This window comes from Choloepus didactylus, chromosome 5 (genome assembly GCF_015220235.1).
Source record: "Choloepus didactylus isolate mChoDid1 chromosome 5, mChoDid1.pri, whole genome shotgun sequence".
NCBI lineage: Eukaryota > Metazoa > Chordata > Mammalia > Pilosa > Megalonychidae > Choloepus > Choloepus didactylus.
In genome coordinates, this window is record NC_051311.1 from 50,782,919 (window position 1) to 50,798,806 (window position 15,888).

General features: G+C 43.1%; 2 protein-coding genes across 4 annotated transcripts in view; one reads left to right on the forward strand and one right to left on the reverse strand.

Moving 5' to 3' along the window:
* PARP12 (poly(ADP-ribose) polymerase family member 12) overlaps nucleotides 1-9,729 on the forward strand; it is a 75,390-nt gene extending 65,661 nt beyond the window's left edge. For both annotated transcript variants that reach the window (XM_037836031.1, XM_037836032.1), the window contains exons 9-12: nucleotides 3,636-3,711; nucleotides 6,086-6,216; nucleotides 7,191-7,342; nucleotides 8,554-9,729. In XM_037836031.1, coding sequence (XP_037691959.1) covers nucleotides 3,636-3,711; nucleotides 6,086-6,216; nucleotides 7,191-7,342; nucleotides 8,554-8,876 — 682 coding nt within the window. In that variant the 3' untranslated portion in view covers nucleotides 8,877-9,729. The remainder of the gene's footprint in view (nucleotides 1-3,635; nucleotides 3,712-6,085; nucleotides 6,217-7,190; nucleotides 7,343-8,553) is intronic.
* A 492-nt stretch (nucleotides 9,730-10,221) lies between these two features.
* TBXAS1 (thromboxane A synthase 1) overlaps nucleotides 10,222-15,888 on the reverse strand; it is a 193,477-nt gene continuing 187,810 nt past the window's right edge. For both annotated transcript variants that reach the window (XM_037836033.1, XM_037836034.1), the window contains 2 exons: nucleotides 14,621-14,783; nucleotides 10,222-10,884 (listed from right to left, as the gene is read on the reverse strand). In XM_037836033.1, the coding sequence (XP_037691961.1) occupies nucleotides 10,810-10,884; nucleotides 14,621-14,783 (238 nt within the window). In that variant the 3' untranslated portion in view covers nucleotides 10,222-10,809. The remainder of the gene's footprint in view (nucleotides 10,885-14,620; nucleotides 14,784-15,888) is intronic.

Below are 15,888 nucleotides of genomic sequence, written 5' to 3' on the forward strand. Positions count from 1 at the left end.
TTTTATAACAATAAATATGCAAGTTTGAAAGTATTTCAAAATAGTCTTAAAATTTTTTTGTGTATATAGAGCTGAATTTACCAGTCTCTTCTTTTTATTGCTTCTGGATTTTGAGTCCTGGTTGTCTGTGACTGCTCCTAGTTCTGAAGTCATTTTTGATTCTTTGCCTCTCCAGAGCCTTCCCTAGGCAAAGTTTGGGGAAGTCTTTCTGTCTGTCTTTCTCCTTTCTGAGACCTGTATCTCTCTTGTTGTCACTCTGATTTAGTCTTCCTGGAGCCAGAAGCAGACACAATAACAGAAAGAAAAGTGATTTTTTTTCCATCAAATTCAGAGTAAGGTATGAGTGATTCAGGATCTTTCCCTCCTGTAACCTGTGGTTGCATACTGTTCTTACAGATGAAATACTTGGTTCTTCCCTCTAATACGTGCAACAGGAGCTTGTTATCATTAAGTACAGCAAGCTAATCTGCTTGGGCCTTTTACACTGAGTCGCTTTCAGAAACAGTTTCTCTATTTAGACAATTAAGGGTGTCACAATTTAATGTCCATATTCAGAATTTAAAATGCAGGAGTGTCATTTAATATAAAATTTAAAACAGCATTTGTCAGAGATGCTTAGATAGAAATGCCCCATGAGAAGCAAGCAAAGAAGCTAAGACATGTAACCCAGACTTTGCCGCTGGGAGAAGCTCAGACAGAAGCCCAGAAACATTTTGGTGAAAGCCACGGAAACCAGAAGCTAAACCCTGGAGAGGACCAGCAGACTCCAGCCATGTGCTGTCCATGTGACAGAGGAACCCCAGATGCCATCCCAGCCTTTCTTCAGAGAAGTGTTCTATTCAAAGCCATGGATGATGGAGAAAAATGATGAATGGAGTTTGAACTTCAGCAGAGGCAGAAACAAAGTTCACTATCAAACAGAATAAACCGAGATCAAGCTGTCAAACTACAAATGAACAGAAATTGAAATGCAATAGGAGGCATGTGGAAGAAAGATAATTAAGACAAGGGAGGACTACATTTATAAGATGGAAGTAAAATTCTGGAAAATAAATAAACAAGAATGGGTAGGTTGGTTTTGATGAGATGACAAGATTCATGAGTATATTGAAAGTACATGGCAATGTATCTTGATTTTTGCTGTTCTTCTGTCAAAATGAATTCACATTAGCTTAAAATTATCCCCAGAAAAATCTATAGAAACATATTGAAAAGAGAAGAGAATGCCCTTTCTTAATTATTTTACAAGTTTTAATTATACCAGGGCCTGTAATTTGAAATTGATGATAATTTGGGTTTACTTGGGATGAATTATGGTATATATGCAAAGATTATATGTAATATGAATACGATGATACATAACTTAGCCTATTTAAAAGACCTAAGTATTTTTAAATACATTAAAATAGTTGATATCTATGTATATTTATATATTGTTCTTCATTAATATAGCTAATGCTGATAAGTGTAGTTGAAAATACTAAAGCATATTTTAAAACCATGTAATTAATATTGTTGGATAATTAGAATGATAATTTTCATTAATGATATTTTATATAAAACACTTCACCAAATCAAATATTTCTTAAGTTCTATCGTGTCAAAAATACTGTGTCAGAGAAACAATTTGGCTAGGGAAAGTGGATAGTAGTTAAATTTAAGTAACAAGAAAAAAAAATCTGTACACATCAGGTATCTGGTTGTGTTCCCCTTACTATCATTCCATAACTCATGAAAATTTTTTATGCATGTAATTGGGTCTTATCTTTTTCTTTTCTGTTTTTGGAATTTTTTAAATATCATTTTCATTTTTTCCTGTCTACTACTTTGGAAGGTGTTTCTGTTTTTTAAAAGGCTACTCTAGAAATGATAGTGTTCTTCACTTAGGTATCTTTTTGCCCTCCTACCAGCTAATATAAGAGCTTTCAAATACTTAATTCCATTTACCTTCCTCTCAACTGGTTGTTTTTTTTTAATCCTCATGAGGTACTGTTATTTTACACTATGAATGTTTGACTAAATTACTGACATTTTACACCATTTTCTTTGGCCCTTCCCAATTTCCTTAGATGAAGGTCTGCTGGTGGAAAACAGTGCTTTTTATTTGTCCGAAAGTCTTTATTTTTATCTTCAGTCTTGAAAGATATTGTTTCTGGGTATAAAACTTCAGATTGTAGTTACTTTCCTTTGGAATATTGAAGATTTCACTCTGTTGTCTTTTGGTTTCCATTGTTGCTTTTAAGAAAACAGCTGTCAGTCTAACTGGTACTTCTTTGACAGAAATCACTTTTTTCCTCTGGCTACTTTTAAGATCTTCGGTTTGTCTTAGTGTTATGTGGCCCCACTATTGGTATGTCTAGGTTTGTATTTTTTTTTAATCCTGCTTGAGAGTCTTTGGACTTAAATCCATGGGATGGTGTGTCTTACCTGATCCTTTGGAAATTGCCTCCTCCTCGTTCTCCTCCTCACCTTCTGCACCTTTGGTTAGGCTCTGATCGTATCCCCAAGAGGACGTCTCACTCTGTTCTCCACATCTCAGTTTCCCACATTTTCCTTCTCCTTACTGCTCTGGGCCACATTCTGGATAATTTCATTTTACATGTCTTTCAGCTCACTAATTCTCCTCTCTTCATGTGATCTCATTTGCTATTAAATAACCAGTCTAATGAAATTTTACCATCAAGTATTGCAGATTTTATTTCCAAAAGTTTTATTTGCTTCTTTTAAAAATCAACCATGTGTTTTGATAGCTGTCTGTTCTCTGCATATGTCTTTGTTTGCCTTTTATTTCTTTGAACATAGGAGGAATATTTTATAATCTGCTTGATGATCTTATATCCTAAGTCTTTGTGAATCTGTTTCTAGCTGATTAATTATTTTTAAATTGCCATTTTCTTAGGAAAGTTACTTATAAGAGCTTGTTGAGGCTTAGGATGAAGGTGCATGTCTCATGCCAGCAAAAACAGAAGGTAGATCTATTGTAGGGAGAACAGTACATTCTGAAACTGAATAGGAATGATTTGGAATTATAGTTGCAAGCAATCCTTGTTCCATAACCCTTAGTCCAGATGTCTTATAGAACTCAGTATTTATTTTTTATTTTTAATTTTAGAGATAGTGTGGTGCTTGTATTATGTAACACCCTGTAATTAAACACACAGATATTTCTGTAGTAAAAAATAATGCGTAGTCACATTAAGAAGGATAAATACAGATCACAAATAGCTTCTTACCAGCTCAAGTCAGATTCCTGCTGCTGAATAAGTTTTGATGTCAATTTTATGTTTTTTAAAAAATGTTTTCATATGTCAGTTGTACCTTAGGCCTTTGAAAAAAGTTTTCAAAGCCCTTTGAATTTCAGAATTATAAATAATCATATACTCTATCCATTATAGGTAGTAATTTGGATATAGGCAAGAGAAATGGATCTCTTATGTCTAATAGTTTTAGTTTTCAGCCACATAGGCAAAGATAAAAGTGCTTTCACAATGTAAATGTTGGGTTTGTGCCTTCCTAGCCTTTCTATCAGCTTTTAAAAAATGATATGCTAAGACCCATGACTGGAAGTCAGCTATGATAGATTTGCTTATAGCTAAGAGCAACATGTCTAAGTGGTTTTTGTCTACATTTTGCAGCAGTGTCAAATTTCAAGGCCCAAAGAGCATCCCAGACTATTGGGACCCTTCTGCCCTGCCAGACCCGGGATTTGAGGTATGGATCTCATGCTGCCTAGAGCCAGCGGGAAGGAGGATGTTCTGTAGAAACAGGCTAATGTGAACAGATTATGACTACTTCCTCTAACACAGAAGAAGCTGGAAGGGGGTGGCTATGGGCATGGTGGGGAGGAGATGTATGCAGAGTGTTTTGTGTTTTTTTGTTTGGTTGGTTGGGGTTTTTTTTTTGCAGATTTTGGGGGTTTTATCACAGGATGTGGCCCTGAGGGCTGAGGATATATTGGGAATGGAGGAGTATAAGCTGTGAAATTTGCTAGAAAGGGCAGAGATAAGGAGCTTAAGAACCCAGTTTAGCAAATAAATGTGAGTTTTACTAAGCAAGAAGGGGGAAAGAATCAAGGGAGGATTTCAGTATGATGATGGCCATCCCTTGTACCGTGGGGCACTTGGGCTGATATCCGTCAGCATCCTCCTGCCAAGTACTGTGCACAGGCTTTTTCAACATGGCAGTCCCTGTCCTCGGAGGCCTAATCCCATTGAACTGGTACAGAGTTCACACAGATACTAGCCATACAAGGCAGATGTGCTAAGGCCTGAACAAGCTATAGACAGCACTTGGAGGCCTCAAAGGATGAAGCGAGCATATTGAGGGGGATTAGGGAAGGTGTTATAGGGGAACACTGGACTACACCTCGATGGCTGGGTTTTTTTTTTATTTTTTATTTTTCGGACAGAGGTGAGATAAAGAACACATAAGCCAAGGGAACTGCATGAGGAAGGTGCCATTGTCAGGAAAATGAGGATCTTTTTAGGGGACAGGATGTGCAGTATGTCTCAAGTGGAGAGTGCATTGAATTGAGGGGTTAGCAGGAGAGAGGTCAGGATTGTGTTGTGGGAGGCCTTGGTCATTGCAGCAAGCAGTGTGGCCATGACAGGTATGGGAGCCCTTGACAGCATCTGTCAGGAAGTTGGCAGGACTGGATCCTTGCCTGAGGGAGGTATAACAGGTCAGTAAGTCTCAATGAGTTCCTGAGTTGAAGTTTGAGTGTCCACCAGACCAGCCTTTCCTTCAGTGCTTGTGGCCTTGGTGGGGGCATCCTTGTAGACAAGTAGGTGGGGTGAGGGGAGGAAGGTGGAAGGGGTTCACCGTGGTGAAGGAGGGAGCTCCTTAGAGCAAGAGGAGGGAATGAGAAAGAGGATACCACCTGTTTGGAGGATGGAGAGCGGTAAGTTGAGAGCCCATGCTAAATGGCCTCTGAGTTGTGTCTAAAGTAGTGTTAAGAGATGGAGCCACTGGAGGAGGTTTTGGACGGCTACTGCCGGGGATGGATTGGGAGCCACTGTGCTCCCAGTGGGACAATATCACCAAGCTCCTGCCATGGGAATGCTTCTTGTGGAGTGAGCAAGGCCATGGGTCTGAGAAAGTGGGGGGCATATTCGAGGCAGGTCTGTAAGGACTGCTTCTAAAGTTGGGGCTGCAGGCATTGGGAGTGTCTGCCTTGCTTCCATAGGTTGTACGCTCCAGCAAGACTTAAATCAGTAGCATACATTTTCTGAGAATAACATTGTAAATTCTTCTGAAGTGGTTAAGAACACTTGTTATACCTATATAAATACTAGTGAGTATAAAAGAATAAAATCCATCTGTATGAAAAGATGACAAGCTAGACTTAGAAAAAATTATAATACCCTGTCATACTGTGTACAAGAGCAGTGGAGTGTGTAGCTATGTGTGCTTGGGAGGGTAATCAAAGACCTTGGGAAGTAGAGGGGTGAAACAGGAAAGAAAGGGGAATAGTTTTACTTGGGACTTGATACCCTTTTGTACTGCTTCATTTTTGTTTGTGTGTGGATTTTTTTGCATGTACTTACCTAAATATTGAACTAGAGACTTTCCTCCTTTCTGGGTCTGTCTACATAACAACTCAGGTTTCTAGGGCTCACTCACTGGCGTTAGCTACAGAGGGGGCTCTCTTGCCACAGTAATTACCTTCTCTCTTCTACTCTAAAATGCTGAAATGTCTCATCATTGTTGCCCATGGGACTGAACTCTTTTGGTGGGACCCCAGAGATGGGCGTGTTCCTCATTCATTGAGCACCAGCTCCTGGTATCTTAGACTATGTAGACCAACCTGGAGTCTTTGGCTACATGGGATACAAAAGAAGAGAATCAATACTCATGAGTACTGTCCTTCAGGCTAATTTCACAGGAAACAAAAGGGAAATGACTCCAAACTGCAAACACTTGGTGCCTGCAGAGACACAATCTCAGGTGGAAAGGGAAATGTGGTAATAACAGTCTGAGGTTTCTTGCTTCTATAGTGCCAGGATTTTATAAGCATCCTTGGGAAGGGATTGATCTATATTCTGTACTGCGATGATAACATACTAAAAATATTTGCCCCTGACAGAGGATCGCCCTCAGTTCTTCCTCAGAAGAGTATCAAAAGGTCTGGAACCTCTTTAACCATACGCTGCCTTTCTACTATGTTCAGAAGATTGAGCGAGTCCAGAACCTGGCCCTCTGGGAAGTCTACCAGTGGTATGTGGGGCTGGGGCTTGCTCTCTGTGGGCTGGTGACTCTTTCCCGTCACCGCTGCCAGCTGCTTACCAAACAAGCATCAAGGAAAATCAGAACTACCAGTTCCTCCTCGTCCAGTGCTTGCTGTGTTTCTGGAGCTGTGTCGCTCATTATGTTTATAACTTTGTGGTGGCATATCCTGTTAAACTGATGATGGGACTGAAGCTTCCCAGAGTTTAGATACCTTTCATTACTAACTAGTGACAAAGCCAGGACCCACACTTCTATATTCGGTCTCCCTGAGGACCAACGGGATGGGTCAGCACAACTCACCCACACCCTCAGCCCCAGGAAAATAAAGCTATTGTCCCAACAGCAAGAGAGTATGGGCCTCATTTTTGTGTGAAAGGACCAATGTGGTCCTTGAAGCCCAGTCACTTGTCAGTGTGGGGAGGAATCCACAGCAGGTCACTGCGGTGGGCCTGGGGATCCTGCTGACCTGTGCCCCCAGTGGGGCTGGAGCACTGTCATTTGTACTCTGTGCACAGTGATGAAATCAGAGCAGCGGGAGAGGGGAGCAGAATGCTCTTACCACTGCTGACTTCCTCACAGCTCTGCTCCATCTCTCCAGCTCCCCAGGGATAAGCTCCACTCAGAAGTAAGGTGATGGGAAAGAATCATGCTCTGTCCCCAAGGGCTGATCTGCTTCTGGGGTTCAGGGATGACTGGAGGCCTTGAACTGTGGAGGCAAAGGTTTCCCTTCTACTTTTCATGCAGCTTCCATTCTCCACCTTCTTTCCCATCCCTGTGGGAAGTGAGGGCTGCTCCCTCTCCCAGCACATAGGGCTGGAGCCTCCATGCCTGGCCCAGACAGCCTGTGACCCTCATCTCCTTGTTTCATGACATGTGGTTTTGGGGGTTGAGTGGGCTGTATTTGGTGAGAAATGCTTCTCTGCCTTCTCCCTCCTACACACATCCTCCTCCTGTGATTCTAGGCAGAAAGGACAGATGCAGAAGAGGAACGGTGGGAAGGTAGTGGATGAGAGGCAGCTGTTTCATGGCACCAGCGCGTGTTTCATCGATGCCATCTGCCAGCAGAACTTTGACTGGCGCATCTGTGGTCTTCATAGCACTTCTTATGGCAAAGGTAGGGGCTAGATGACTTCCGCTGGCAGAATCAGGTAGTTGCCACCCAAGGCCAAGAAACCAAAATTAATAGAGGTCCTGATGGGAACTGCCTGAGTAGACAAGCTGGCATCCACCTCAGTGGAGAATGGAGCCTTGGCCCTCTGGGGAGATCTTAGCTGGTGCTGTGCTTACTCCCACTGCTTGTCCTCCAGCCAGGAGTTTGGCCCAAGGTTTGAGCAGTGGCCCTTCCTAGGCTGTGGTTTTGCTTTCCTGAGAGATGAGCTTTGTGTCCCTGTGAGGTAGAGGTTCTGGGAGAAGGTAAGTACAAGTCAGGAGAGCAAAGGGACTCCTTTCCAACTCCAGACTACATCTTCACTATTTTATTAGAATAAAGATCTGAAAACCTCAGATACACTCATATAAATACTCATTCTAGCTATAATGTCAGTTCATTTGAGTGTTTTCCTGTCTCTTCGTTATTTTAAAAATTATTTGTAAATAATTTCAAACTCTCAGAAAAGTTACAAGAATAATATAAAAATCTCCTACTTGAATTTTACCCAGATTCGTTAGTTTTAACATTTGCCATGTTTGCTTTATCATCCCCTCCCTCTGTTTTTCTGGAACCATTTGAAAGTAGATGGAATGTATTGTGCTTCTTTAGTGTTTCATCAGTAATCCGTCAGTTAGTTTTAGTCCACTGTGGCCAAGATGACAAAAGCCAGTGGTAGGTTTGTAAATTAAAAGGAGTAGGTGACAACTTCCAAATCAGATTCTCGTTTGACAAGGTTCATGTGCATTGGGCTGCTGGGTTTAGAAGGATTCCATAGATGATGTCTTGTTCACTTTCTATACAATCCTGCAAGGTTGAGCCTAAAAGCCCCATTTCATCACTGAGGAAACCGAGGCCTAGGGGTTAAGTCATGATGTACCCAGAGTGACAGATTCAGAACTTGAAAGGATTTGATGCCCTCTCTTGATGCCCTGCCATTCCCAAGGCTGTCAGCAATGTAGATGCATATCTCTTCAGGTATTTATAAGGAAAAGGGTGGAGAAATGGGAGAAGGGGGAGGACAAAGGGAGAAGAAGGAGATACAATCACAGAAGAAGAGAGAGTCTTTGGCATTTCCTTGGTGACAGAGCAGGGCCCACAGGTTGCTGTCTGCTCTCCCTGCTGGGCTGTGGGCTGCTTCCCCCAGTACCCAGCTCAGCCTGTGTATGTCGTTTCAGGAAGCTACTTCGCCCGAGATGCTGCATACTCCCACCACTACAGCACATCCGACACACAGACCCACCTCATGTTCCTGGCTCGGGTGCTGGTGGGTGAGTTCGTTAGAGGCAACGCCTCCTTCGTCCGTCCTCCAGCCAAAGAAGGCCAGAGCAATGTCTTTTACGACAGCTGTGTCAACAGTGCCTCCGAGCCTTCCATCTTCGTGGTCTTTGAAAAACACCAGGTTTACCCGGAGTATCTCATCCAGTACACGACCTCTAAGCCTCTGTCAGGAGCTTCCATCTTGTTCTCCTTAGCATCCTTCTTTGGCAGCCGGCAGTGAGCGAGCTCTCAAGGTGTTTTTATGCCTTTCAGGCTTATCTTCCTTGAAATGGGTGTTTGGAAAGGTGCTTTTTTTTTTTTTAACAAAACAGCTTTTAATGAACTGTTTAATGTTGACTTCTCAATGAAGTTATGTTCTTAATCTCTTGATGATGATAGTTTTCACTTTTATGTCTCACATTTGGGCTCACTAGAGGACTAATTGGTGGGCATGTGGATTAAGGTGAGCCCATTTTTTGCTTTTTAATAGTATGTTGAAATTGTATTTTTTTTACTTTCTTTGTTGACTTTGCTGCTTATAGGCACCAGGCACAGAGTTTCTAGAAACTGTTTTATGGATTTGTTTTAAGATTTTCTCTCTCTACCAGGGATTTGGATTTTCAGGCCCCCAGTGGCACCTGCTGTACTTTTTGTCAGAATGACCCAGTAGCTATTGGTATCTGAAAGCCTGGACTGGGCCTACAGAAGCCTAGTCACTTCTGTCTGCTGCTCTCACATTAACCCAGGCAGGCCTTTTGCTGCTTTTCCCAGGCTTCTGGCATTAGAATTGGCCTGTATCATCACATTGTCAGAGCAAGTGGCTACCATGTGGTGTCATTGCAGCCCTACTGGTTTCCCTTTGTCCCAGTGGGGGCCAGCTGTCAATCTGAGGAAGTAGCTTACCCTGGCAGGTGACGTGAATGTGCGCCTCCTCCCAGGACCCCTGGCCTTGGGCATGCACATGTGTGTACCCATATACTCTGAGCATACTAGGCACACTCCAAGTGTGGGTTTTATGTCCCCATGAGATTTGAATATCTGTGCTGCAAATGTCACAAAGGAGTATGGAAATAAAAGAATACTTATCAAAAGTGGATGAAGTCTGAAGCTCATTCTTCAGTGTCTATTTATTGAGCCTCCAGCTGAGTACCAGGTACTTTTCTATTTGTAAAGGATGTAATAGAGCTGAAGTTACTGGTTTCGGTAGAACCTTGTGTAGATTTATCAGGAAGCTAATGAAGTTTAAGGTTCAGGGCACCTCAGTTGTTAGGGTTCCTTCCAGGGCCCCACATATGTTTTGGTAAATTTCACAGAAGTAACATATTTACATTCACATTAAGTCATTGGTCCCATTCCAGTGTAGTTGTGGGGTGGGGGGTTGTTGTTTAAACTAGATGCTTGCCTGTTAAGTGTTGAATGTAAATTAATTTATCCCATGCTTTTTAACCATTTGGCTGCTGAGAGCTAAAATTAGTTTAGTTACAAATAAATTTTATAAAAATTTAGGCAAATTCACAAATATGGGCTCTGCTAATAATAAAGAGTCTACTATATGATGCTTTTTAAAAGAAAAAGTACATTTCAGCCTATGTCATTTTCTTGTTTATTGAGTTTTAGTATAAAGTTAGTTTTAGCCTACTTAGGAAAATCAAAGCATAATCAAGCTTTTGAATCATTTTTGAAGTTGAGCTTCTAATGAATTCATTCTCTTAAGTCAGACTCCGTAATGCATGAGAAGCTGAAAAGTCTGCAAGCTGGTACTATTGCCAGGCTCGGCTGAGTGTCCCTGTGTTTCTGCACTACAGATTCTTTCCACCCTAGGACAGACTTCCTTTAAAACTTCATGTTCTCAGTAGTTTTGTCAAAATTACATTTCACTTACTTATCAGCAATGCTTATTCAGGTATGTGGATCAGTGGTTCAAACACTGTTGACAAAGTCAAAACTAAGTGCAACAAATAAACATTTATTAGGGACGTAGGGAACGTAATGTAAATACCCTTTGTATTTCTCTTATACTTGCATGCCAGGCACCCTTTCTATCACTTTGGTGATATTTTTCCATAAATGTGAATTTCCACCTAAGGGTCTCTTTGAATTTGGGATGTCCTTGTGATATTGACTTGTAGGTTCAGTGGTATGATAGCTACAGGATGCTGCCTGGGACGCCTGTGTCAGCGGGACACAATCTTGATGTAGACACCATTTTTTGGACTTAGGGCAGATTTGGATTCCAGCTGCAGTGGTACCTAAAATAGAGGAAATTAAAATATTTGTAGATGTTAACCATGTCTATAGGAAAACCTTCTTGGAACCAGGACTAAAGTAGGGCTTGTGAACATTTAAGCTATAGGTTGAAGGATTACCAGCAAAGAAACCTCCCCAACTGGACCACAATTCCTTGAATAGCCAACAGAGCTGCCGCCTCTCATACACTGGGTGTAGGGCCCCAGCAGCTAGTTCCCCTGCCCCAGCCTTGGGTCCTTGCCTCTCTTTCCCACGTTAATAAAATATTGTAGGTCAAGAGGACATTTAGTCCTGCACTGTCCTCACAACAGTCCTGTGTGTGAGAGAGTAGATCTCACTTTGCAATGAAGAAATGGAGCTTCAGAGCAGCCAAGTAACTTGTCCAAGGTCATCTGGCCAGAAAGTGGAGCCTCAAACCCTGTTTATAAACTACACCAACCATCCCTGCCTTTACCTCTCCATTTCCCCAGGTCCAACCATTAACTGAGCAGTTCTCTCTCTGAGAGGCTTTGGGAAAAGCAGCTTCATGGCATTCCCTGCTAGTGTGCCTTTCTGCCATTCAAAAAGCTTTCCTTATGTCCAACTTAAAGTATAAAGTTGGTGGTGGATGAGGGCTTCTAAGAAAAGCCCAAAGCCAAAGAACTTCTCTGAAAGCAGGGGTCCCCCTTGAGCTGGGTGTAAATGACGATTGGATGTGAATCCGTTAAAGCAAAAAAGAATCACCATTGCCTTCATGGATATTTCAGATGTCGTTGGTTTGACTTCTTGGCCTCTGAGGGTTATAGCTCACATGAGGAGACAAGTTATATGCCCAAGAAATAAGATGGTTTAGACCTGCTCTATCCCAGATGGTACCCCCTAGTGCACGTGGCTGTGGGAGCGCTTGAAAGGTATTTAGTACACAGGACCTGAATTTTTCATTCTGCTTTATTAAAATTAAAATTGAGCCACAAGTGTTTAGTGTTACTGTATTAGCACAAGTTTAGACAACCTGAAATACCATAGGAGTTCAAAAAGAAGGAGAGAGGGGCTGGCCACTCAGGGAAGGCTGCCAGTTGGAACAAGGCCTGGGGTGGGTCTAGGAATGGGAGAAGCCTTGTAAGTGCGACTTCTCAGGAGCCACTTTGGGATCTGAGGGGACATGGAAAGATTGGGGGATGTGATCAGACTCTGGGGTCAGAGGGATGACATTACAGGAAGGGGCTGCAGCCAAAACGGGCACCAAAGAGTGGGGGGAATCCTCTTGGGTGGGAAGTGGGGGTGGGAATACCAAGGAGGCTCAAAATTCAGGATGGGTTCTCCTTGGACCTAGCATGCTCTGGGGGCTTATGGCTGCTGCTTGAGCTGGGCAGTGCCAGGTGTAAGCAGTGTTTTAGGATACTGGTCTGGTTGCTGTACTGTATGTCGCGATCAAGGGTAAATAAGGCAAACCCCAAAAGAAGAGTCCTTTGCCTGTGAAATGCTTCAGGTAGTCAAAGCCCTGCTTTTCTCTCAGCTCCCTTCTCAGTTTTGGTTTAGCTTTGTGCTGCCATTCTGCCCCTCCCTGTCTTCAGCCCTATCAGACCTTTCTGAACATTTTCACTTCTAGCACCTCCATTGTAGTGTACCCCAAGCAATCTCATTATTCTTTCCAGACCAGCAGCCCATCCTAGTGTCCCTGTGTGACAGAAGCATTGCCACTCTCAATCTCGAAGTCATCACTATCTGTCACTGTGTCCTTGTTATCTGTACTTTTATGCTGTCCCATCCAGGTCTGTAGCTGTGCAGAGGGGTTCCTGGTGGCAGGACCAGCAGGACTATAGGTGCAGAGGAGAGCAGTGGTTGGACTCTGTGGGGAATAGCTAATACTGTGCAGAGAGGCAGGCAGACCTGGAGCAAAGAGGGAGGGCTTGGGAGTGAGCAAGATCTGGGTTTGCACCCACTTCTTTACTTTCTGGTGTTCATTCATTTGTTGAATGCTTCATTTGTTGAATGATTCATTCATTGAATGAATGAGTGAACTTGCCCTGTGCCTGGCATCCTGCTGAATGCTGGAGGCTCCAATAGTGAATATGACAGACTTGGTCCCTGCCCTTATGGAGCCTACAGTCCAACTGTGTGATCTCAGACGAGTTTTTAACCTCTGAGCTTTGGTTCCTCATCTGAGAATGGGAATAATGGACCTGCTTTGCAGGATTACTGTAAGTATGAAGGCCCTCCCACCTACAGTCATGGAAGTGTTCCACTGGGCCCGGAGTCAATGGTGTGAGGGAAAACTGGGCCTGGAAGAGGGGATGGCATGTTGAGGAGGGCCCAGATGTCTGGCTGATGAGTTAGAGCTGGTCTGAGATGCCTCTCTGGGGCATAAGGAGTAAAGGCATTTGTTTCTGGGGAGAGTATGTGTCATGTTGTGTGATAGGACTGGGCTGTGGCCCACAATGGACATAAGGACATGTCTCATCTGCACAAGAAGGGGAAGGTGAAGCCTGTGGCAGCTGTGGAACACTCCATCAAGAAGCTCAAGCTCTTCTGCTTTCCTTTTGTTGTTGTTGTTGTTGCTTTAAATTCATTTGAAATACTTTTATATCAGAAAATAAGTATACAAATTTATTTTCAGATTTTCAGATATATTCACTTACCATATATTCCGTCCAAATTATACAATCAGTATCTCACAGTATCATCACTTATTTGTGCAATCATTGCACTCACTTTTAGAACATTTTCATTACTCCAAAAATAAAATTATCAAACCCCAAACAAGAAAACCCTAAACACCCCATATCCCTTATCCCTACTTTTGACCCCTAATATTGGTGGGGTACACCAGTTATTGTTGCTGAAAGAATTTTAAAGTATTACGTTTAACTATAGTTTATAGTTTGCAATAGGTATTTTACCCCACATACCACTCTATTAACATTTTTCTATCAGTGCCATACATTTTAACCAGTTCATGCAAGTACTTGTTCAAACTTGTAGTGTTAATCGGTGACATAAACGACTCTAAACAGCCGCTTTCAACCAAAATCACCTACAATACAGCACTATTACTTACATTCTCACTAACGAACTACCCTCACCCCATATCTACTTCCAAACATTTTAAGTTCAACCTCGTTATACATTCTGAACATATTATGCTACCACTCCCCCATCTCTAACTTCTATTTCTAGGTATCCTATAGTTTACATTTTAAGATTCTGAGTTTATATATTCCAGTTAGTTCATATTAGTGAAATCATACAATATCTGTCCTTTTGTGTCTGACTAATATTTCACTCATCTTTTGCTTTCCTTTGGGTAGCATCCTCCCCTCCATGAGGCAGTAACCTCCAAGCAGAGAGGATATTAGGGAGTCAGGAGTTCAGGGGGAATGTCCACAGGGCCAGTTTCTGCAAGACCAAGCCACATACCTCCAAACCCTTTCAAAGCATGTAAATTTCACAGCTGTGAACACTGGTCTGGGTTCTCTTTGTGGAACAGGAAGAGCTACGGTAATATGAGGCCCAGTCCTGTTGTACAGAGAACAATATAATAGCACATACTCGTGTTACTATGTGCCAGCACTTACCTTGTACTTATACTAATTCATTTAATCCTTGCAAGGACATTAAGAGCTAGGGGGAGAAGAAAAGAGAGGTTCAGCTGCTCACCTAAGCTCACCAGAACCCGGATGCAACTCCAGGCAGGCTGGCTCAGGCAACAAGGAACTGGGGTGACCACGCTCTGCCCGCAGAGGAACAGGGAGTCCTTACCTGAGTCTCAGGACAGGCCTTGAACTGAAACTTGCGCAGGATGTGGAGCAGTGTCAGCTTGACCTCCAGCAGCCCCAGCCGCACCCCTAGACAGCTCCGGGGGCCGGCCCCAAAGGGCAGGTAAGTGAAGGGCCGCCGCAGCCGACAAGCCTCGGCCGTGAACCTGCAGGTCAATGAGTCAGGGTTATTCCAGGATGCCTGCCTCCTTTCCTGGCAGCTCTTACACTCCTCCATTCTGGTTAAGGGCCCCCTTCATCTGAAACCATGATCCTACCAAGCAGGTCATAAACTCAGTTGTGGTAAAGAGTCCTATTTTCCCATGGACCCATCACCAAAGGCTCTGAGCTGGCGGCTGCTAATCCATCAGCTGTAGTCTAAAGGCTCTGCTGAATTAAGAGAAACACAGAGAATGTCCTCTTGTGCCGCCTTGCCTCTCCTTATGAATTCAGGGGTTTTTTAATGAGCCCACATGATGTTATCTAGAATCATAGCATCTAAAAGAAACCCAAGCAGCACTTCCAACCCTGAGTGTTTGACAATCACAGCCCTCTCGTGGGTTCATCGCTGCAACTTCCCACTAATGCTCCAGAAGATGATGCCCTCCATCACCCACTTCCTAAGCAAAGTTCCCCAGGCACCCTGTCCTCCTTACCAGCCCTCCCCTGCATGTCTCTCGATGCCATGCCTTGCAGCTCTCTCTCCTACCTACACTTACCTTGCTGGGCCAAGCCCTGTAAACTTGGACCAGAGGAATGTTTCTCTGTTTGAACCACTAGAAGCCCTTCCTCGGGATGGCTTTATCTGCTAGCAAATGGCAGTATTTGCCTTGTGCGCCCTGCGAAGGTTAAGCTTGGTGACAACCACTCTTATTTTGCAATAGCCTGCTCACTTCTTACTACCTCTGGACTTTTCTGGGTCCAAGTAGCCCTCTGCAACACATTTTTAAATGCACTTTTTGTTTTCAAAGATGATGCTGCTGTGTGATTGTAAGACCTGCAGCTGCTATTTCTATTTCTTGAGCTTTACTTCCAGGAGCTGCTGAGCAATGGGATTTCATTTATTAAGGTCCCACTGCCCTCGTCTTCCCAGTGATCAGGTTGCAGAGGTGGGCAGCATTCCACAGGAAGTTGGAGCAACTATAGGTGGAAATTTACTGCCAGGCCAGCCCTCCCCTTGTCAGATCACTCTAGGAAGGGAGAATTGATTGGTTCTGATAAGGAGGGGGTGTGCATGTTTGCTATGACTTTTTAAATTGGGGAGCCTAGAGA